Source organism: Camelus dromedarius, chromosome 2, assembly GCF_036321535.1.
Source record: "Camelus dromedarius isolate mCamDro1 chromosome 2, mCamDro1.pat, whole genome shotgun sequence".
NCBI lineage: Eukaryota > Metazoa > Chordata > Mammalia > Artiodactyla > Camelidae > Camelus > Camelus dromedarius.
In genome coordinates this window covers 8313719-8337831 of record NC_087437.1, presented here as the reverse complement: position 1 = coordinate 8337831, position 24113 = coordinate 8313719, and the positions used below count along the sequence as shown (strand labels likewise).

The following is a 24113-nucleotide window of genomic DNA, read 5'->3' as shown; positions in this document are numbered from 1 at the left end:
TCATGCAGAATTTTACAGTGTCATGAAATGCGGTAATAAATATTTAGAAGCTTCTTTTGAGGTTTCTCATTTTACATCAAAGGTAAGAAGCACGGCCACATTGACTGGGGAAACACTTGTTCTTTCTGTCACAGTTAAAGTGGCTGAAATAATACCACCCCAAAAGCATATGGTGAAACCTAAAATGTATATCTTTGTCAGCAAATACTTTTTGATGATGGATGGAAAGTATTATAGAAGAGTAAAGAAACCAATGTTGGAATGGATTACGTTGTGTCGAATTTTTGCTATATATTTGGATGAAGCACTGATGTTTCTAACACATTTCAGCTTGCGGTATTTTCTGGATTGTTTCCAATAATAAAATACATAAAGAACTACATTTTTTGGTGGGCTGCTAAAATGAAGGGCCAAATGCAATTTTCTCTCAGTTATAAATAACTCCTGTTAGAAAAATTGTATGTGGGAAGTTGCAGTCAATGATCTGAGTTGGAATTTTTTAAGTTCCCAAGCAATGGTACAGATACAGTGTCCCACCTGAAGTGCATCCCTGCTGCCATTCACAGGCAAGCTCTCGGCAGCAAAGATGGTGACTCCGAAAGAGAGCCACGTGCGGCAGGACATGGCAGGTGCAGTTGGATTTACAAAATGTAAGGGACTCTCTGCACTCCTTTATGGAGGGTAACTTTCTTAGATCAGGTTCCGGAAGCAGATTCTAAGGAGAGTCACATATAGAAACTTGCTTAAAGAGTGCCCTCAGGATTAACTCCGGGGAAGTGCAAGAGGCAGGATTAGGCAGAGGGTGAAACTGAACCGTGATGCAGTTAGGACAGCATCCTCAACCAGTCCCCTGAGCAGCTCTGGAGCTGGGATGGCCCTTCGATGTCCCATGTTGCAGCAAGCTAGCCAGGACTTAACCCAGCACTGATCAGTTATTGAATGAGAGCTGCCCCTGGGAGGGGATGTCACTTTGGGGGAGGTGCCTTTCTTCCACTGAATGCAGTACCTAGAGAATGACCTGTCGGCCACCAACATGGCGTGAAGGGCTGAGAGTGCACCTCGCTGTCCACTAAAGCAACCATGTAGAAGGTTGCAGGAGAGACTGTGGTGAAGTCCTTGAAAGAACTGGCCAGCTTAAAGATGAGTTCTTCATTTCTCTCTTGCAAAGAAATCGAGTGAGCCAAATTGTGCCCATCTTTGCTATAGTGATGACAGAGAACACAAGAATGTGACACACCACAAAAAAATTCACTCTAACAATAAATAAGAAAACAGCTACTTTTTGAAAGCCATTTATGCTGTGGAAAACAGAAGTTTGGAAGTGTTTTCATTGTTATATGCTGTTATTTCTAAAAATTATGCAGCCTGTAAAACCTCTAATACATGTGCCCTTAAGAAATCTGGAAAACTGTTTTAACTTACAAAATTTTTTCAGTAGCTTCAGTGCATGTTAAACGTAGATGTTAAACTAATTCACAAAAATATATGCACCCCAATGTTCATGACAGCATTATTTATAATGCCAAGGTATGAAAGCAACCTAAGTGTCCATCAACAGATGAATGGATAAAGAAGATGTGATGTGTATATATATGATGGAATATTACTCAGCTATAAAAAAGAACAAAATTTTGCCATTTTTAGCAACATGGATGGGTTTGGAGGGTATGATGCTAAGTGAAATAGGTTGGACAGAGAAAGACAAATACTGCATGATATCACTTGTATTTAGAATCTAAAAAAAATACAGCAAACTAGTGAGTAACACAGAAAAGAAGCAGACTCACAGATGTAGAGAAAAAAACTAGTGGTTACCAGTGAGGAGAAAAAAGGAGGGAGGGGCAATATAGGGGTAGGGGATTAAAAGATACAAACTACTAGGTATAAAATAAGCTACAAGGATATATCGTACAACACAGGGAATGTAGCCAATGTTTTACTATAAATGGAGTATAACCTTTAAAAATTGTGAATCACTATACTGTACACCTGTAACATATACTACCATACAGCAACTATGCTTCAGTGTTTATAAAAAAGGAGAAAAAACTACTTGTTAAAACTTTTAAATTTATAAGCCTTCACTAGATAAAAATTTCCTGGTTGTTTTTTAACGATAACGTTGATGTAATTTTGAATTAACTTTAAACAATGGCAATTACCATTTGGAAGGCAGAGTCAAAGCTAGACTTTTTCCATTTGGGTTAATGTGTAGTTGAAAGAGCTTTTCCAACCCCAATAGCCATTAAAATCAAGTGTGTAAAGGGGGGGGGGTATAGCTCAGTGGTAGAGGTCCTGGGTTCAGTCCTCAGTAACGCCATTAAAATAAGTGAATAAATAAATAAACCTAATTACCTCCCGCCCCCCAAAAACAAAACAAAACAAAAGTAACTAAATAAATTGAAAACATAGGCTTTTGAATTTCTGTATCACAAAATGCTAAGCCAAGTCTTTAAATTAGAAGAAAGTGTCTGATCACACAATGATGTGAGGCTTAAATTGTATACTTACCCAGAACCAGGAAAACCCAGCAGCTCAGTGCTCCTGGGCTCCCATAACAATTCTCCAGCTGAAATGCCTGTTCTCTTCTTTCCAGGCTCCAGCTCCTAGACTGTGGCTGGTTAGCCTCCCTCACCACTTAGTACAGTGGCCTCCAAGTCTTTATCTCCGTGTATCACCATCAGTTTAAAAAAAAAAAAAAAGGGTGTTTAAGCACACAACTCCTTTTATTTGATTATAACTTATACACAGGTGCTACACTTCTGACAAATCATCTATCTTATGTAACATACACAAAAGTGGATTTAAAAGATGGGACAGTTCTTGCCCAAAATGTGTAAATCATGAGGAAGCATCAGGCAACTCCAAATGAAAAGAGATTCTACAACATAGGTGGCATTTATTCTTCAAAAATGTCCAGGTCAAGAAAGATAGAGATTTAGGAACTGTTCCACATTGCAGTGACCACTGAATGGCAACACACCATCCTGGGTAGCATCTTGAACTCATACAGGAAATTTTGGAGAAAAAAGGTAAACTTGGAGTGGAAATGGTGGATTCAATGGTAATCTCAGATGAATGTCGATTTCATAATTTTGATTTTTGCATTGTAAGTACACTCTAAATATTAAGGAGTACAGGCATCGTGTACGCAACTTGTGTTCAAGCAGTTCAGGAAAAAACAAAACCTGCAGTCAGTGTATCTGTGTGTGTGCCTATTTGTGTGTGTGTGGGGAGAGAGTAAGAAATGTGAATATGGACAATGTTAGCAATTAGAAAATCTGGCTGAAGGGTATACAGGACCCTATGGATCTTTGCACTACTTTTGCAGTTTTTCTGGAAATTTGAAATTGATTCAAAACAAGAAACATTAAAAGTTTAATATAAACAAACAGAACAAAAAATCCTTTGAAGTGGGGAGGGTATAGCTCAGTGGTAGAGTGCCTGCCTAGCATGCATGAGGTCCTGGGTTCAATCCCCAGCACCTCCATTAAAAAAAACAAATAAATAAACCTAATTACCTCCCCCCAAAACAAAACCAAAAAATCCTTTGAAAAGATGACACAAAAATAGAAACTTGTTTTAAAGTATTCCATTTATTATAATACAAAGCAATGCATTGATTTTATTAAAATACTAATAACCTTTTTAAATATGAGAATATTAAAAGTTATAGATATTTGTCCCATCCTCTTCTTTATGAAACTCTTCCAGAGGGAAACCTTCAGTGATCTTTTCATTAGTAAAAAAAAAAATTAAGTTTCCAGATTTTAAAACCAATCCCTCTCTTAAAACATTAGATTTAGTGATTTAAAAGTAACTTTTGGGGGGAGGGATAAATTAGGAGTTTGGGATTAGCAGATAAAAACTGCTATATATAAATAGATAAACAACGTGGTCCTACTGTATAGCACAGGGAACTATGTTCAGTTTCTTATAATAACCTATAATTATAAAGAATATGAAAAAGAATATATGTATCACTGAATCACTCTGCTGTACACCTGAAACTAACACAACATTGTAAATCAACTAGACTTCAACAAAAAAATGTTTTTTAAATGTTTTAAAAAGTAACTTTTTATTGGTTAATATTTAATATTTTAGAATTTATGAATCAGAAATTTCACAATACATTTAATATCTATTCACAACTGTTTGAAAGGTTTAAATTATTTTATTTAAGACAATGTTTCTGTTTTCTCACAAAATAAAATAGAAATGATTTCCTATGAGACACTTAAAATCTTGACCACATTTTAATCATTTTCTACATTCCTGGTTCTCTCTTCTGTTTGTTATCAACATTGGGTAACATCCTCAGCAAATTCAAGATTCAAAATATCATGTAGGCAGAAGTGGTAATACATTTTAATTGCAAAAACATTGTTCTTCATTAGATCTTCCCCTCTACCCCATCCTCTTTCTGATCCACAAAGATTGGTAAAATCATACAGTTAAGTTGTCATTTAGCAGCCGGTGTCATAGAATAATCCCTTCCTGTCTCCTTACTTTTGCTCTCTGGCCTTTCCTGATTACTGACTCACAAAAGGGAGACCCTTCCATCCAGAAGTTCAGAGGGGAGGTGGAACTGTGCACTGACTTAAGAAAAGCACGTGAGGGATTAAGTACGCAATCGCATGAATTGCACAAAAAGGCCACAAAAAGGCGTTTAAACAAAGATTATATTTCATTTGAGTATTTTATTTCACCAGCGCATGATACAAGTTGCAGCGAGGGCTTATGTAATTCTGAAATAAGGTTCCTGGATATCAGTGCAGCATGTCTCCCTACAGCAACAGCCCTCAAACACTGAGAGCCATTTGACAAAGGTGCCTACCAGCACTACCGACCCAAGTGCTCCAAAAGTCAGTCACAAACCTACTGTGTACACAAGGTTGCTGAATACTCTTCTCCTATACATGGAATTTGCTGAAAAAGAAAGCCATGTGCAGGGAGTTGGTCTTCAGCAGTTTCCCCAGGTACAGGTAATGAACTACAAGAATCGTTCAAGAACACTCCTCCATGGACGTACAAGATCAAAGCTCCTTAGGGAATTCTCTCACTAGATGTGGACAAACTAAGAATCTTGAATGCACCTAAAAAGCCCACTTTTGCTGCAAACAGAAAACCCTCATAATTACAAACAAGCAGTATGACTTTTTTTATTTAAGTATAGTCGGTTACAATGTGTCAATTTCTGGTGTACAGCACAATGTCCCAGTCATGCATATACATACATATATTCGTTTTCATTAAAGTTTATTACAAGATATTGAATGTAGTTCCCTGTGCTATACAGAAGAAACTTTTTTTTATCTGTTTTTATTTATAGTGGCCAACATTTGCAGATCTCAAACCCCCAAATTTATCCCTTCCCACCCCCTTTCCCCAGTAACCATAAGATTGTTTATTATCTCACAAGCAGTATGATTCGATGAGTTAAAATTGTTACACTTTCCACATCAGTTTGTCCACAGTCTTCTCAGTCCGCCCAGCTCTTGGTGAAGGGCCTGGTAATCCAGGACTGGATGTTGTTAGTGGTTATTTTAAAATGCTTGCAGATCAAGCCACCAAGTAGGCAACAAAGTCCCAGAACACCCAATAATTGTCCACATCTGGCCGCAGGTACAGCCGCCGGCCAGCGATGCAGGGCATCACAGCTGGAATCACTCATGCACATGTTTTTCTGGATAAACACTGGGTTATCCATTGGCACCTTCACTACGCACATCGTAGGTGAGCAGGGCCAGGTTGCTCCGCCCCACATTCACATTGTTTCTTTTTCCTTTTCCATGTCAGTTTTGACTTCAGTCAATTTTGACTTCAGTCCTGAGGAAAACATCAGGTTCTGAAACATTCATTTCCTAGTTCATATCAACTGTATATAAACACACATACACACACGCATACATAGACATGCACAATACTTGGGGCCACATTTTTCATAAATACTCCATCAACTGTAAATATTAGTTCATCTGAGTTATTTTAGGTAATTAGCACAACATATTAAAATGAAGGGTCAGGAAATTTCACAGTCTCACCTACAACCTGTATCTTGGAATTGAACTATTATCCAATTGCATCTAACTCTGGACTACAGTTAATTATACTCAGTACTTCTTAAGTCTTCATAAAGTAATTTTTCCAACCTTGGGAAAATAAAGAAGCTTGGGTGGCGGCTGCATGAGGGTCAGGAACCCTGACTTTTCACCACCGGTCACCCATCCTCAGGACCAATCCCCACCCCCAATCTCGGGGCCCAGTCTCTTGCCTGCATCTCGGCCCCTCCGTTCTCAGATGAGGAGGTGGGCTCCACCCCCGCACTGCAGACACTGTACCTACTTCCAGGCAGCTGGGGTGCCAAATCCTGAGGTTCCCTAATGATCTTGCTTCCTCACTGCTGCAAATATAGAGCAGCTGGTTCAGCACACAGTGGGGACCCAGCAGGTAAACGAGGGACCATGGACACAGATCTCTGGGCGGAATCTCTAGGGTTGACCAGCTTCTCCCCACACATCCAAATCATCTCCGCAACTCTGTGGTGGCCTCAGCTCAGTGCACTCAGGTTGTGACACACAGCAAACAGGACAGAAGATGCAGTCACAGAAATGGACACCTCCGGATCTGCAGAGCAGCAGGTCATCTTGACCAGCCCAGATGGAGCTGGAACTCAGGTGATCCTGCTGCTGGAGACCTCCTGGGCCAAGCAGCTCACACTCACTGCCTCGGGCAACCTCATGCCTGGCAGGCTCCAATCGTCAGAGACTCTGCTTCTGTGAAGCGTTTCCTGCAGAAGGTCCAGGTCCAGCGGCCCCAGGTGGTAGAACACTGTGTGGTCTGTGGCAACAAAGCCTCTGGCCAGTACTCGGAGATTGGTAGTGGTGAACATTGCAAAGGAGCATTAGGAAAAGTGTGATCTACAGCGTCAGAGCAACCAGGATGGCATCAATAACCCCCACCAGAACCACCATCAGTTTTGCCCAGTGGAAAAAAGCTTAGTGGTTGGCATGAAAATGGACTCTGGACAGAGGGAATGAAAGCCCTTTGATGTGCAAAGGGAGAAACCAAGCAACTGTGCTGCTTCAGCTGAGAAAATCTTTATCCAGGATCTGAGAAATCCTCTGAGAGCCACTCCTGCATTTGTGGCAGATGAAGATGGAACAAGACAAACAGGTCTGAATCCCAGAGGCTGTGAACATCCAGCAGCCTTTCTGTCACACATGAGGACGGTACCCCTCTTCGGACCATGTATTCTAAGGCTGAAACAAGCCAGCTCTGGGCACGCTGGCAAATGTAGTAGCCTCCCTTACGAATCTCCGTGAATCCCTTAACAGTGGTGATGCTTCAGAAGTACCGCCAAAGGACCAACCTGCAGGTGAGATTACTCGGGCTTTGATATCTTAGCTAAAGCGTTTGATACACAGACAGCGCCTCATCTTCAAGCCTGGCAGATGGCCTAGACACCAGTGGAGGAGGGAACAACCATGTCATAGCAGAGACCAGTCCATATCCATCACTGAGGTCCAAGCCCTCTTCCTTTTGAATACTTACATCACATGACCAGCCCAATTCCAGAGTACTTCAACACACACTACATCCACAAGTCTACATCCTGCCTGCTTTTCCTCTGCCTGCACCAGGTCAGTCCCAGCCCTACGGGCACTTGGGCAGGACTGCACACCGGCCTGGTACAAGCCTGCTAAAATGAGCCCTTCACCCTTTGGCCTCACCCAGTGTACCCAGGTTATGAGTCTCTCCAACATCCTGGTGGCCACAGTCAACCACCTGCAGAACAATATCCAGCAGATTTTGGAACAATCTTTTAACTCAACTTGTATTTAGAAATTATCAAAGGGCAAAAACAAACTTTTCTAATGTTAGAGACCGGGATTAAAGAAAAGTAAAAGAAAATTCTTGAAAAACAAGACTTACATTTCATGGTAAATTCTAATTCATTTAAGAAAAAAAACTTAAGATAGACATTTGCAAATAATTTGCCATTAACATTCCATTTAATGCTCAACTTGTCACCTAAGAAGTTTTATGAACAGTGTTTCAAGAACACAGTAAAGTAAGTAGATGGGATGACAGAATTCAAGCTAATAGTCTCCTCTTTCAACAAATAAAGCCACAAAGGATTACTGTGCCCTTTTGCCTTGTATTTATAATAATGATTTACATTCATGTGGTCTGTGATGGCTTTCTCATTATATTCAAGAAAGCAGCTAATTGCCTATTGACAACAGTTGTCCTTTAAAAAAAGAAAGATTAAAGCTTAGCAAAAATAAAATTGTTCAGACAAGATCTGATTTTAAAATTTCAAGAGGTAATTTGATCACCTCTGCTTTTATTTACTTGTGTATTAAATATACTATACTCCAACTTGAGGATATATTTTTAAAAGTTTTGTCCCCCCCCAAAATTATTCCTAGTCACCAAATTTTCACTTACCTATGTCATTATGATTAAGCATTTGGTGGAAATCAAAATCAATACTACATAATGAGCTGTAATGGGAAAGAATCTGAAAAAATATATGTATGTATGTATATGGTGTAACTGAATCACTATGCTGTACACCTGAAACTCACATTGTAAACTGACTATACTTCAATAAAAAAAAAAGAATCAAAAAAAAAAAAAAAACTACGTGTTGAAACAGGAATGTATGTAAAATTACACTAAAACTCTTATATGCCTACTGCTTAGTTTTAAAAAGACAAGAATTACCTATACCCAGATAATGCTCTCAGTTCACCTGGCAATAATTGCTATTATGTTCCCTTCTTTTAGATACAAAAAGGAAAGAAAATTAAAAGTTGACTACCACTAATTGGGCAAGAAAGGAAAAAGCAGCAATTTCTACAGATTAGTATTTTTTATTGAAATTTGCATTGAGAAAATTTTAGATTCTTGTGTAGTTGTAAGAAATTATACAGCAGTCCCTCGTACATTTTGGCCAGTTTACCCCAATGGTAACATTTAGCAAAACTGCAGGATAATATCACATCCAGGATGTTGACATTGATACAGTCCAACATTCTTAATGAGATTTCCTCAGTTTTCTTGTTCTACTCATCTGTTGAGTGCATGTGTGTGAGTGTATGTTGTTCTATCTTAAATAAATAAACCTAATTACGTCCACCCTCAACAAAAAATTTTTTTAAACTTCATAAAAATAAAATACAATATTTGAGTTAAAGTGTCGCTAATATCCAAGGGGACTTATTTGCTCCAAAGGGTCAATTCCAGTTTCTTAAAATTGGTAATAAAGAATCCCAGACTAGATATTTTTAAGTCTTTAGGCTAAGAAGCATGAAAGTTCAGTGAGATTCAAAGTGAGTAGACAAGTTCAAAGATAAAATTGGTAAGACTTTTAAGACAGCAGCAGAGCATCAAACCAAATATGAAGCCCTTCTGAGTATGGGGCCCTGAGGACAAGGACAGTGTGTCACAGAAGCCATTTAGTGAGTACCCTGAACACTGTATGGCAATGGGGCAGCAAGAGACATGGATGGACACATATATTCCATGTGTCTCATCAGACTTCACTTACAATTCACAAGCTCAAAGATAAATTATTAAGCATTTCAAGATGGCAAGAGCAGAGCATGAAACCAAGTGCAGGGACTTTCTAAGCACAGGTCACATGTCCATGTGGCCAGCCCTGCTGTCACCATCCACTTCATACCCTCTGGCCTCAAGCCATAAGAGAACCTCTCTTCTTCCCTCTTAATGCTTCTGCACAGATGAGCCATGCTGCCTGGTGGCGGTAAACTGAGGACTCATGGAGAGGAGCTGGTGGGTGACACTTGGAAAATGCTGTTATTAGCTGGAGACAGCTGTTCTAACCTCTTCCACTTAAACCAGGAAGGTGGGAAATGAGGCCTAGTCTAGGGAGATGTAAATGTACCCTTTAAAAAAACAAAAAACAAAAAACTTCATAATAAATTGAATGCCTAAATTCAAATTCATGTGTCATTTATTCATTCTCTTATGGTCCCAGTGAATATTTATCGACTTACTTTAAAACGCTAAACAGACCTTGAAGATTTAACTATAAACAGGCAGATATAGTTCCTACCCTTCTGCATGGCCAAAAACAGCAGGAGGAATTGCAAGCAAATGAAAGCAAATTCAGAAGAGGTGGACCCAGGAATCATGGGGTTCTTTAAGGGCCAAACACTTAAAAGGAGCGTGAATTTCAGTCTTTTTTTTTTTTTAAATTCATAATACATTTCTTAACTGAGGTATAAATGATTTACAATGCTGTGTTAGTTTCAGGTGTATTAAACAAAGTGATTCAGATAAATGTATATATTCTTTTTCGGATTCTTTTCCATTATACATTATTACAAGATACTGAGTATAGTTCTCTGTGCTATACAGTGGGTCTTTGTTTATCTGCTTAGTATGTAGTAGTGCGCATCTGGAACTTCATTTTAAATGCAGAGGGAGCCATTTAAGAGCTTCCTATTCAATCATATTTGCTTTGTCAAACTCACTCTAAAAAACATCAGGGGGTGGAGTATGTAGTCAAGAGTAGGTACCGGTGCAGTTCATAGAACGAGACTGGATAGTTGCCTGGATTGGGGACGGTGAGGGAAATACTGGGATTTGGATTTGAAAAATACTTAGTAGAACTGACAAGACTAGGTGACTGACTGGACGTGGAAAATCCAAGGGAGAATAAAGAATCATTATGGAAGATTCCCCAGGTTTCTGGGCATGTAATGGGAGGGATGCTGGTGCCACTTCCCGAGGGTTAAAGAGCCAGAGCTAGCGGGGCAAAGAGAAAGAACCTAGAGCTGACTATTTCAGGTCTCGGCAACTTCCCTAAGAAAATCCCGTTAATCCAAAACCCGCCCCCTGTTTTGGCTGGAACAGCCCTTCAGCGGCTTCCGTGCTGCAAGTGGACTGGGCGGGCAGCCAACCAAGAAGATTCTTTTCACAAGAGGGAGCCCTTGCGCACAAGCTCGAAGGCTGCCAGCGGGCTGACTAAACACACAGGAAGTGTTTGAACGCCCCCAAATACTCCCCGCTTACAGGTGCTGGAGCGGCTCCACCCCGTAAAAACCACCGACTCACGGGTGAAGGGCGGCGGGCTTGACGCCGCCTGACAAATAGCCCCGCCCCTCAGAGGGCGGGGCGGATGCCCGGATGTGGAGTCTCCGTGAGAGTGCGTCACGTGAGGCGCCCGTCCGGGGGCGGCGCCGTCGCGCCACGTGACCGCTCCGAGCCAGCCAATGGGAGAGCGCGGTGGAGAATTTCGAATGTGGCGGCGGCAGTCGGCGGGCGGCCAGACACTGTGCCTGCGAACCCGAGGCCCCGGAGGTCGGGGCGCGCACGGCCGGACTGCCTCGCGGAGCCTTGGGATGTGAGGAGGAGGGCGACAGCCGTGGCAGAAGCGGTGGCCGAGGTACGGTGGGGACGTCCCCTCGGGAGGCGGGTCTCCGACCCTCTTCCGGCGGCCCCTGCCCCTCCGCTCCGCTGTCTCGGAGAAAGAGGAGGCCGCAGGGTTCTCGGACGTGGAACCGGGGCGTCGTGACCCGCGTTCCCCTTCCCTCGGGTCTCTCTGTCGCGCTGAGTTCGGTGGCCAAAAGCTCAGGCTGCGGAGTCGACCCCCTCTGCTGAGCCGCCCGACCTGCGCTTTCCGCTGCTCCAGTTTTCTGCTAAGTGGGGACCCGCACCTCCCGCCTTGCGGACTTGTGTGACTTGTGATGTGTAAGTAAAGCGTTTGCGGTAGTTAAAAGCCAGGCTCGACGTGAGGGCACGCAAACCCGCAGCTGTTTTTTGTGCAGCGCGGTACCGTTGACGGCCTTTTCTTTTGCTGCTTCTCTTACCCCGGAGAAGCTGGCAGGGGCCATTGTCCTACCTGGCTGCCTCAGCACCAGGAATGTTGAAAGAATTATGACGGAGATCAAATATACTAGGTTCTTTTGAATCCAGACCCCTTCCCCTAATGCTGTACTGGTTGAGACTGCCATCCCGCGCTGTTTTCGTTTGTTCTCTCCGTCACACCCCCTTTTAACACCATCGACCTGGACTGGAATGAAACTTCTCATACGGCAGATTTCTTTTGTAGTTTTAATTTGATCGCATGTAATGACGAAAGTTTTTTTTTAGATAAGCTTTGCTTTTAAAATACCTTAACGAGGAGGTTATAGCTCAAGTGGTAGAGTGCATGTTTAGCATGCAGGGGGTCCTGGATTCAATCCCCAGTACCTCCTCTAAAAATAAATAAAACCTAATTGCCTACCACCCTCGCCAAAATGAAACAATTAAATAACACAGTAACTAAATAAAATATTAAAAAATAAAATACCTTAACTAGACTAACTTGGTCAGTTACCTATCTGTCTGGCTCTCAAACATCTCCAGGTTCGCACTCCAAAAACTTAATTGTGGTAGGATATTTTATGCAACCCCTTTAACGTTAGTGCTTTTTAAAAAAATGTTGTGCTTGCTCTACTGGAAACATCCCAGTATATATTGTATCTGTATCGGCAGAAAGAAAATATTTACGTGAAATCTGTAACATCTCTATTTAAGACCCCAGAGGAAAATAAGGAAGGCTTGGAGAAAGTTTTCAAGAAAATGTAAGGTTCAGGAAAATACTTGACTAACTTAGAGGAGATGAAGGTATCCTTTATAGTGAAAAACATGTATGTCAAGATTTTTTTTTTTTTTTGCAGTTTTAAGATCTGCAAAGTACACTCTAACAGCAAAAGATGTTCATGAAAAGTAGTTTGACATGCTTAGTAGCAAAATACCCCACGTGTGATTTGCAGCATTGAAAGATTTAAGGATGCTTAGGTATTAATATACTCAATAGCATAGTCCACTGATGTGAGGTTTGGTACTTTGAACTGTATGTAGAATAGTACTTATACAGCGTCTTGTTTGCTGTACTCATGATTTACTGGGAGTTAGCTGCTCCGAGTTTAGAAATAATTTTGAGAAACTGGCGTGTTCCTCTGCCCCAGTCCCTGCTTTTTCTAACTCAATGATTGCTAATAACAGCCTAGTAAAATTGTATATAGTGCTACATAGTATGACTAAACCTCTGAAGATCACCTGACTCTCTTGAGAGTGTGCCTATGTTAAGTAACTGGAAAGCAAAGCCCAGATACATGATTGCCTCTGAACTAACACTGTAAGCATAATAAACATTAAAAGTGGGCCGTAAGTATTGTCGTCAGAAACATAGTGAAAACATCAAATATATTAAGCATTTCCATAGTGCCTCATACATACTAAGCCCCCAATGAGTATCTGTTAAAGAATAATTAAGTGGCATATTACAGAGTCTTTGGGCTGGAAATCTGTATTTATTAAACCGTCCCTGTAAAGTACCCAAGGAGGATAAAATTATGCCAAAAATATTAATGAGATTTATAAGCTGCAAAGTCTAGGTAATGACCAGGTTAGCTGTCTACTTTGAGCTAATTCTACAGTTACTAAGTCTCTATTTAATCCACTTTTATGAACACTGTGTGTTTTCAATCATGTTTTATATTTGATGACATCATCTCGTAGGAAAATTAAATATTTTTATTGTTTTAAATTCCTAGGCAGAAGATGGCCAAGGAAAGATGCCTTAAAAAGTCCTTTCAAGATAGTCTTGAAGACATAAAGAAACGCATGAAGGAGAAAAGGAGTAAAAACTTGGCAGAGATTGGCAAACGGAAGTCTCTGATAGCCGCGCCAGGCCAGATCATCAGTAAGAGGCCTTGGTGTTGTCCTTTCCATCACTTTTTATGGTTACATTTAATAACTAACAAAACATTTTTTATCCTCTTTCAGCCAACACTTCTACACTGCTGAGAAACTACCAAGACAACAACAGAATGTTAGTCTTAGCTTTGGAAAATGAGAAGTGCAAAGTGAGAGAAGCCCAGGATATCATCTTTCAGCTGAGGAGGGAGTGTTACTACCTCACGTGCGAGCTGTACACGTTGAGAGGAAAACTGACTTCACAAGGAGCGGAAGAACGTGCCCAGGTATTTTCATCACAAGGGCTGAAGTTCTTAGGAAAAAATGTTAAAGCCATGAATTAGTAGTTTAGATCAATTGTGTTTTTTAAATTAATTATCGGCAGCTCTGTTATCAGTGACTTCATCGGCACATCTGTCGCCAGGGCACCAGCACAGTTGTTGTGTGTGGCCAGCTGGGAAGGTTTCCGGCAAGGAGGTGATGGAGGCTTGGACTTGCACAACTCACTTCTGAAAGCAGGCAGCAAGACAGGGTACAGAAGAAGCAGCTTAGTCTTTTGCACAGTTGGTCCCTTTGAGTGGTCAGCGAAGTGAGTCAAAGGCAGGGCAGCTAAGCTGAAGGTCTGAGAGCGGTAGTGGAAGCAAGACTGGTCCTGAAGTGCTATAGAGCTGAGAGCAGCTTTTGTTCCATCCAGTGGGGTTTTGTAATGACTGCCTTCTTGGGGAGATGGGAAGTATTTAAGTGCTTTGCAGAGAATCACTGTTACCTCCCAGTTTGCTAAATAAGGACGGCTCTCCATTAACCCCCAAACAAGGATATCCTGAACATTTTGCTATCCACATTTCAGTCTATTCTTTGTGTGTCCAGGGATGTCTAGACCAGCCAGCCAAACTATAATGGGCATGGAGATAGTTTAATTTACAGTCTTCTCTTTGTCTCGTTGCATGTAATCCCTGGGAGAGCAGTGATGAGCCAGGGTCCCCTCTCTCCTTTTCCCGGAAGCCACTGCCAGGGTCACTGCCTGGAGCAGAGGAAGGAAGAAGCAGTGGGGAGTGTCAGGCGTTACCTGGACAGTCTACTTCCTTCCTGGCTGTCCGTCTGTTTGCCACGCCAGTGCAGACCATTCGTTGTGTTGGCACCTAGGCCAGGAAAGGAAGCCAGAGCATAGTGATGAGGCAGAGGGTGTGGACTCGAGAAAGGAAATCAAGTCACCTCTCCATGGACAGGAGGAGTCAGTGAAAGACTTTTTGCTTCCGTGCAACTAAGGTGATCCCGTGCTGTTTCTCTGTATGATATACAGAATGCATGTATGTGTGTGGAGTCCCATATATAATACACACATGCCATATATACATATGTAATGTAGAGAATTGTCTATTAAGATTAGACGTGATTTTTTTTTTAACTTCATGTGAAGGTCAGATTATTTTTAATTTCTTTTCCCCCTTCAGAATGTAATCTTTCCTAATTTTTTTTTTCATTGTTTGGTCAACTAGTGAGGAAAAAAATTTCCCCAAAGACATTTGAATCTTCTCCCTTTTCACATTTTTGCTGAAATCACACAGAATAGTGTGACATGAGTACTCAATGAGATAATCAGAAAAACTGGTGAAAATATTCAGTTTTTGTCGGCATTTGGACATTTATCAATGATTTTTGAGTGTTGATTAAATAAAGTGTTAGTTGCTGGGTGAAAGCATTCTTAGCATTTAAAACATCAAATTGTGTTTTCTGCTTCCTGTTGAGTGTGTCAAACAATCTCAACCATCATTCAGCAGTTGTGTGTCTGTGTTTATCAAGTCAATTTAGCAGTGATGGAAAAGCTTAAAATGCTTTAATAAGAAAAATGTTTTTCTTACCTACTAATAATTAACTTATAAGGATTAATCAGAATGTAACTTCTAATAGCCTTTTGTTCCCTTCATTTTATGATGGATCTTTTAAATAATTTTTGTATCACTCTATCATTAATTATTCTCCTTTATTTACCTTCAGTGATAATAATAGTTTTAGAACATTAGCTATATTGATTCTAAATTTAAAACTTTTAACAGCATTAAATATCTAGTTGTTTTGTCTCTGTTGAACAGTACTAACCTATTTCTAATGTCTACATAGTATATGTGCATCAAATTTCAAAAAGCAACTGAACTGAATTAGAATGGCTTTTAAGGAATTAGACTGCACCTCTGGTCTTCCTAGCACAGCTCCACATGTCTGCCCGTGTCTACACTGAGTACCCGTCCTTCCTCTGGCTCTGTTGGCAGAGGTGTCCCTGCTTCCGTCGAAAGCCAACCCTCCCCTTGTGCACTAGGTTCCCTCCTCTCATCTCCTCTAGGACTTTGCTCCTGGGAGTCTGCACCTGCTTCCAAGATGTATCTCCCTCTGCTGAATCATTCTCGCTGCTACAGATGCACTTCAGTGGCTCTCACCTTAGGAGGAGAAAATAAACGCATCCTCTCCTGCTCCCAGTCCCCTCTGTCTCCCCAGTCTCTGCTTCCATTCACAGCGGAACATTGCCAGAGAGAACAGTGGACTTCCTGTCTTCACGTCTCCACTTCCATTTGGACTCACTCTTATCAGGCTTTTTTCCCTACCATTCTGTTGTCACTGTGTGTCAAGGTCCCCAAAACCTCCATGTTACCACTTTCCGTGGTCACATCTCTTTCTTGTTGGCCTTGAAGTACTTTATAACACAGGGATTACTCTACTCAAAATAATTTGATCTCTTAGCTTTCTCACCATCTTACTCTCTTGTTTACCTTTCTGGCTGTTCATGTCCCTCTGTTTTACTCACGTCTTTGCTTGTAACCGTCAATTGTTCTAGACCCATCTTATTCTCTCCCATAGATTTAAATATTGTTTGCCTGCTAGTGACTTCCAAATTTGTAGCACAAGATACACACACACACACACACACACACACACACACACACACACACACACACACACACACACACACACACACACACACACACACACACACACACAGTTACTACCTGATATATCCACTTACGTATTTATAAAGGATCTCAAGCATACTTTGTACAAAGCGCAGCTTCATTTTCCACCTCCCAAGGATATTGCGTACTTCTGCTTCCTAAGTTTTAAATCAGCTCAACAAAACAACCTACGCATTTACTCAAGACTCAAGTCGTTATTTGTTTTGTTTTGTTTTTTTTGGAGGGGGCAGGTAATTAGCTTTTTTTTTTTTAATGGAGATACTGGGTTTGGACCCAGGACCTCCTGCATGCTAAGCACACACTCTACCACTGAGCTATACCCCCACCCCCATTTACTCAAGTCAGAACAGTCAGAGGCTCCCCTCTCCCTTCTTGTCCCTACCTCCCCCCCACCCTACCCTACCCTGACCCCGTCAGTGCGAGCACACTCTGTTATCTCAAAACCTGCTGGGCCCCCTCACCACAGCCCTAGCCTTCCCGTGCAAGCTAGTATTATGTCTTGCTGGATTTACTGTGATGATTTCCTAACTCCTCCTGCCCTTGACTCCTTGCAGTCCGTGTTTCACACAGTGGCCAGACCAATCTTTCTAAAACTTAGATCATTTTACTTCCCTACTTAACATTTAAGTGACTCCCCATCACACTTAGTCTAAAACCCAAACTCACGGTTCTCAAGGCCCTGCATTATCTGGCCTCTGTGTGCCCACCCCCTACTGTGCTTTTCACCGACTGTGTTCTGACCCCAGTGGCCTTTCTTTTCTAAATGCAGCAAGGTTTCCCCTACATCATGACTTTTGTATGTGCTGTTTCCACTGCTTCCTCCTCCCCCTGCTCTTTCAATGGCTGGTTCTTTGCATTCTTCAGAATTCTGGATGAGAGCCCCCCCTCCCACATCAGTTACTCGCGGTCATTTCACCGGAGTATTTCTTTCATTGCATTTATCACTATAACTTTCCTTTCTCTTTACCGTGTTCTCTCCCTGCACTAGAGTGGAAGCTTTAAGAGGGTGGTCCTTAATCTGTTTCTAGCTGTGGACTCAGTTCCTGGAACAGTCTCTGGCACCACAGTAGACTGTCAGTAAGCATTTATTGTTGAGTAAATGAATACTCCATTATGAATATTTCAGCCGTACCAGTGTTTTCTCTGTTTTAACACATTAACAGGACCAGAAAGTATGTCCCTCTGGAATGGACTGCAGTAGTGACACCAACTCCGGGGATCTGCTTGTGGAGGATTCACCGTTAGTATCAAATTCATTATCAAGATTATTAATACCAAGAAATATTTAATTCTGTGATCCATTTATGAAAGGAAATTAGCATCATACTGACCCTTATATTTGGAGTCTTGAGTTGTAAGAATGTATTTCAGAAAACTTGGTATGTTGAAATTCTGTTCTATAAAGCCAAGCCAAAGCTTTCTAATATTTAGTTACTTTTTTGATGTCTAGAAGTGAGAAGTTTCTCTCGAGTTTTTGAACTACTCCTTTTGATTATGTTTTTCTGGTATCATGTCTTTATTCTAAGGAGGGTTGGTTATTCAAATGATGGTGTTTTGCCAGTACTACAAATAGTTTGATTTAGAAAAGAAATCTAATAAAATACCATATTTAACACAGCTGTCACTTTGGCTAATCCAACTGATTCTTAAATACCATCAGACCCCAAACACCCTCTTCTCTTCTAGGATTAAGCACACTTTATTTGTTTGCTTATGAATTATTGAAATATAATTACATACAGTAAAATGCACAAATCTTAGGTACACAGTTCGGTGAGTTGGACTAATGTACACTCCTGTGATCCAAAACCTGAGTTAAGACACAGACTTAAGATACTACCCTCACTCTGGCCCGGGGTTTCTTAGTCTTAGCACTGCCGACATTTGCGGCCAGATCATTCTTTGTTGTGGGCACTGTTCTAAGCATTGTGGGATATTGCCAGCATCCTTGGCCACTACCCACTAGATGCCAGTAGCACCCTGCCTCCCACAGCTATGAGAATCAAAAGTGCCCCCAGACATCGCCAGGTATCCCCTGGGTGGGGGGAGGTTAACAGTCCCCAGGTGAGAGCTGCTGCCATAAACCGTTCCCTCAAGTCCCTTTCAAGTCTGTGCCCCTCTCCTTGCAGAAGTAATCACTAATACGACTTATGTCCCCACATTAGTTTTTTATTTTTTTGTGTTTGTTTGTTGGGGGGTGGGGTGATTAGGTTTATTTATTTTTAGAGGAGGTACCGGGGATTGAACCCAGGACCTCATACATGCTAAGCACGTGCTCTACCACTGAGCTATCCTCTACCCCCTCCACATTAGTTTTAATCATGAATAGTTTTTAAACTGTTGAATGTTAAGATCTGATGAAATATTTATGTCATGACCAAAAAGTAAAATGAGGTAATTGAGTTTTTAGAGGATTTCTGAAATTGTTATTAGTTGGTTACCATAACTCTGTTACCTACACTTGTACTTAAGTTTTGATGTCCAGAGGGAAATTCTGTACAGAACATAAAGAATAAAATGATAATTAGAATGAAACAGCCATATTAAAGCATAAATAATGGAAATTTCTTGTTCCATGAACCAAAGGGAGACAAGATTTTTGAAGAAAGTGAACATTCAGAGGAGTCAGTAGTTAAGCACCATAAAAGTATGCATTACCAGAAAAAATCACAGCTCAGGTAATGATAAAGCAGGCTCCTAAAGAATAATCACATCGAATTTCTTTAATATGTTTTATGGACCAATCTGATTGGCTGTTTCTCCAGCTAAATGAAATTACAAGTTACAGCATGTTTTCAGGAGGAACTGTCCAGTGGGGTATGTTAGTTCCTCCAGTGAGAGTTGAGTGTCAGCCGTAACAAATCAGCCTCCATGTATTCAGGATAGGTGTTTTTGGTTTCTTTTGATAACAGAGCATACGTACTGATTTAGAAGGGAATTATGATACTAAAGAAAAGGAAGAAACTTGATTTGTAGAAAATCTTAAAATTTGTTTTTATTGCATAATTGTTAAATAAATTTTTTATTGGTATTTTCCAAGGCAAGTTCCTCTTCAGGAAGCTGACTTTCCAGGACAAGGAGAATCATCCCAAATAGAAGGTGATTCAAATGAAAATCTAAAAATATTGTTAAGGTCAAGATAAGATATTTGAGAACAAGTAACATAATTAAATTTCTCTAAGTCTGATTTTGTTACCTTTTTAAATCTGCTTGTCTGGTATTCTGCTCAAAGCAAATATCTGTTTATTTATACAGAATGTAAGAGTTTTAAAATACATCCATTTATTTTGCCAAATGTATAATCAGGAACCTTGGCTATAAGGATGCCTGTAGTTTACTGAACCTACTGTGTGTCAGGCTCTGTGTTAGGCACTTTATTTACATCATCTTACTAAACTCTCATAACAGCCTTGGAGTACAGGCACGGCCCCATTCTATATAAACTCAAAGGAGTGAGGAAAGGTTAAGTTCCCAGATTTGTATTTACTTACAGTAAACGTGGGGAAACTACAGAATGACTTTCAATTTTTCCATTTTTAGTTTTGAATTCTGAGATTCTTGAAATTAAAATTTCCATAAAGTAAAACTATTTTTCTCATTTGTTTTTTAAATTATCAGAGCAAATACCTACTGTTTCCCAAGACAGACTGGGATTTGATTTGGATTCAGGTGAAGAGAAGTCAGCTGACAGTGTCTTACCTAGAACTGTGTCTCTCCGTCGCAGTCTGAAGAAACCTGTTAATAATCTATGTGAGTTCAGTAGCTTGGATGATTTTGGAATCAGTCATTTGTCAGAGCAGTCTTTTGAACTGAAAAGAATTAGATGTGTACACCCACCAGGAAACATGCACATACCTGAAAATGTAGAACAGAATGTTTATCGATGGAACAAGGATCAAATTAACTTACCATCAAAGCAGATTCACCCAGGACACTTTACTGAAACAAAAGAGGACATTTTACAGGACAAATCTGAACAAACTGAAAACAAGCACAGAGACGCACTAGGAGGAAAAAGAAAAGAGAGAAAAAAAGCTAACAGAAGGAGGAAATCAAAACCTATATCAAAATATAAGGGGAGCAAAAGTGAAAATAAAAAAAACGTTTCCAAAAAAAAGTTGGGTAAATCTGTCACCTGCAAGGATGCTTACAATTTTAATTTGGAAGAGGGTGTTCATCTTACTCCTTTCCGACAAAAAACGAGCGAAGATTCTAAAAGAGAAGAAAACAGCAATGAATCTGAAGCGAGCATCTGTGAATCCAGCAGCTCCGGTGATGATTCTGACGACCTCTATTTGCCCACGTGCAGGAGCCGTCAGGATCTCACCAGTGAGTCACATAAGAGTCCAGTCACCCGGCCTCGATCTAAAAGAGCACTGAAACATAGCGGTGAGGAGGAGACAGCGGGCTCTGAGCCAACAAAAACTCCTAGTAGTAAGTGATCTACTTGTTTGCTTGCGTTTTTAATGTTTATGATAAATGATCACTCCTGGTATTATGTACTATACTTGCCATCTGTTTCTCTGGGGGAGGTTAGAGACTTACCATCTGTCTCTTTGGAGGAAATTACAGTCTGATTAAATAGTGGGGGATAGAGGGGTGGGTGGAAATCACAGTTGTGTTGCTTTGACCTGCTTTAAGCTAATTTAAATCCTCTTTAAGAACAAATACTACTTGTTTTGGAGAAAACATTTTTACTTTCAGTAAATGAAGCCTTCCAAGGTGAGGAAAAAACTTTGGTGGTATTGGGTTGAATTAAAATATCTATTATACATTCCCATGAAACATACCCTTGAAAATGAAATCAAACTTGAATCCAGTGACCCGTAACTTTAATGGCCTTGTTTGGTATTCAACAGGACCGTGATTTAACGTAACTTTCTGTTTAGTGAAGGCTGACTAATAAGACCAAGAAAGACTTTCCCTCAATTGATGGACTTAGGATTCTTTTGTAAGGTATTTGTAAGACATGCAAAAACTGTGGCTTAGAAAATCTCACTTTGATTAGTTAGATCAAAAAATAGGCGTGGTTCAAATGCTGATGATACAGCCTGCACCTGCCCACAGATTCTCATCTGGGACTTTTCCTTATGGTGCTAAAGCTAACATAAATGGGTTGTATCATCCTCAAAATATTGTGATGCTGGTTCATTTGGTCCTCAGAACAACTTTGTGAAGTGTCCGTGATGCCATGCTTGTTTTGTTTATAAGGAAAACTAAGGCCGAAAAAAGTTAAATGACTTTCCAAGGTCAACCAGTTAGGTGATGGTATCATGCAAATATCTTTTTGAAAAATGTGCTGTAATGATGTTACAGTAAATCAAACAAGAGTGGCAAAATGTTGATAATTATTGAAGCAGGGTGGCTGGAGGTTCATTACACTGTTGTCTCCATTTTTGTGTATACTTGAAATTTTTCATAGTAAGTTTTTAAAAGGAAAAAAAAATACACTCTAAAATAGTGTTGTTCAGAGTTTGGTCCTCAGACCATCAGTATCAACATTACTTTGAAAACTTCTTAGAAAAACAATCTCAGACCGTACCCTACATTCTTGAATCAGAATCTGCATCTTTTTAACAAATTCCGCCAGAAGATTTATATATGCATTGAAGTGTTAGAAGCGTTGTTCCAGAACATAGCAACTGATCTGATTGTTGTTTAACCATGTTTTCCAAACTGAAAGTTGGAATAATTAGTGTAGTACAATATGCTTATGTGGGGACAAGAAAGACTGAGTATTTGAAACCCAGATAACCCTGGAGAATGGTTACTAAGTATAAAGTCATTTTATGGTTCCAGTGTAGTTTTTCTTGGGAAATGATTTGCTTTTTAAAGCAATTTTCAGAGATTGTCTTGCAGTGTTCTTACTGTGTACTGGGTACCTGTCTCCCAATATAGATGTGGCTCCCAGGTAGAATAATTTGGATGTTTATGATAGAAAAAACCATTGGAATCTTTTTAACCTACTAGCTTTACTGGAGGGAACCCCTTTTCTCCTGGTTTACACAGAGACTATGATTTCAAATTTTCACTTATTTAGTAAATGAGTTCAAGTGGCTTTTTAAGACCATATGAAGCCATCTGATGATAAACTTTGGAATTGAAATAGAGGCCTGATGATTCTGAAGAGCAAAGTGTGACTAAATGAAATTGCAGAGTTTAAACTAATTCTTTGTGCCCAGGCTATCCCAGGAGAATTGTAATTTCTCTTTAATTTTTAAGAATTTTAAGTTTCAGTAAACTGTTACTTTTAGTCAGTTCTTCACATCCACAGTAATTAATATTGTCTAGGATGAAAAAGTGATGAACAAGTGTTTAAAAATCTATATTATAAAATGCTGGATTGTGTATACATTTAGGATGTGTAATTGCATACAGTTTTAATTCCTGTGTTTTTTTGTTTTTTGGTTTTTGGTTTTTTTTGCAACCATATTCAATACAAGTTGTTCTTGTAGGTGCACTACCTGAGACTCGCCGGTCACCTCATTTTAGCCTGAAGGATATCACAAATGTCCCCTTGTATCCTGCAGTGAAAGCCAGAAAACTTTCTCTTTCTCCAAAAAAGAATGTAGAAAGCCCACCAGTGTCTCTGCGCAAGCGCAGGTGCACAGCCATTGTGAACTATAAGGAACCCACGCTCGCCTCGTAAGTATCTGACTTTTAATGTTACGTGTGGGGGGAGTAAGGTTGTGAGTCTTACTTGAAATACACCATTTTGATGAAAAACTGAAGTAGGAATATTCACAATGGCATTCTTTCCAATAACTTTATACTGAAGAGTAAGTTAATATTGGGAAGCTTATAATTAGGCCTAAGGGTTCTTTTCACCCTTACAGGAAACTGAGAAGAGGAGACCCTTTTACAGATTTGTGTTTCCTGAATTCGCCTATTTTCAAGCAGAAAAGGGATTCCAGACGCAGTTCAAAAAAAAAAAGTACGAAGCAGATACAATGAACCATTTGTTGGATGCTGTTTAAATTCATCCTACACCCCCTTCTATGGCGCCACAAGAGAATCTGTAAGATAGCGTTCAAGTGGGTGGAACTCTTTCCGTAGAGTAATCTCTTGACAAGACTCTTCAATCATGAACATTTCTTCAGAACTGTACATCAGATGTGATTTTTTTTCCTTCAGCCTTTAATAAGTTTGGTGTTTTTTTCCTTTTAAAGATAAATAATTGGACTTAAGCATTATAATAGTTTAGAATTCTTACACTGCCTTAAACTGTATTTTAGTCAAAATGTATCTTAGACCAACATTTGGAAATTAATAATGTTCATTCAAATTAAGATGTTTTAATTATAAGGCATCTTTATTTTTTCCCTTAAGTGGGTAATACTATAATTGAATGAATGATTTTTGAAGACAGGCTGAGAATCTTTTGACACTTCCCTATATAATATTTGAATAAGATAAACCCTTGGCATT

The 24113-nt window shown here is 40.1% G+C and overlaps 1 protein-coding gene and 1 pseudogene across 2 annotated transcripts; both read left to right on the top strand.

Annotated features, from left to right (window-relative positions):
• The first annotated feature begins 4922 nt into the window (after window positions 1-4922).
• On the top strand, window positions 4923-7848 carry LOC105085159 (nuclear receptor subfamily 2 group C member 2-like; annotated as a pseudogene).
• Window positions 7849-11276: 3428 nt separating this feature from the next.
• SGO1 (shugoshin 1) lies at window positions 11277-23665 on the top strand. 2 transcript variants are annotated; one of them, XM_010975370.3, is made up of 8 exons: window positions 11277-11425; window positions 13581-13729; window positions 13813-14009; window positions 17849-17925; window positions 19726-19784; window positions 20304-21119; window positions 23141-23330; window positions 23522-23665. In XM_010975370.3, the coding sequence occupies exons 2-8, from the start codon at window positions 13588-13590 to the stop codon at window positions 23637-23639; spliced, it is 1599 nt and encodes a 532-aa protein (XP_010973672.1). In that variant the 5' UTR covers window positions 11277-11425; window positions 13581-13587; the 3' UTR covers window positions 23640-23665. The 2 variants fall into 2 exon arrangements, with proteins under 2 accessions (XP_010973672.1, XP_031327136.1); XM_031471276.2 differs by having other exon boundaries at window positions 11277-11730.
• Window positions 23666-24113: the final 448 nt, after the last annotated feature.

Bases quoted from the DNA above. Each gene is read 5' to 3' on its own strand.
- SGO1 (XM_010975370.3), top strand. From the start codon at position 13,588: ATGGCCAAGGAAAGATGCCTTAAAAAGTCCTTTCAAGATAGTCTTGAA. The intron at 17,926-19,725 runs GTTAGTATCAAA...GTATTTTCCAAG, and splicing joins CTGCTTGTGGAGGATTCACC to GCAAGTTCCTCTTCAGGAAG. The intron at 23,331-23,521 runs GTAAGTATCTGA...TCACCCTTACAG, and splicing joins AAGGAACCCACGCTCGCCTC to GAAACTGAGAAGAGGAGACC.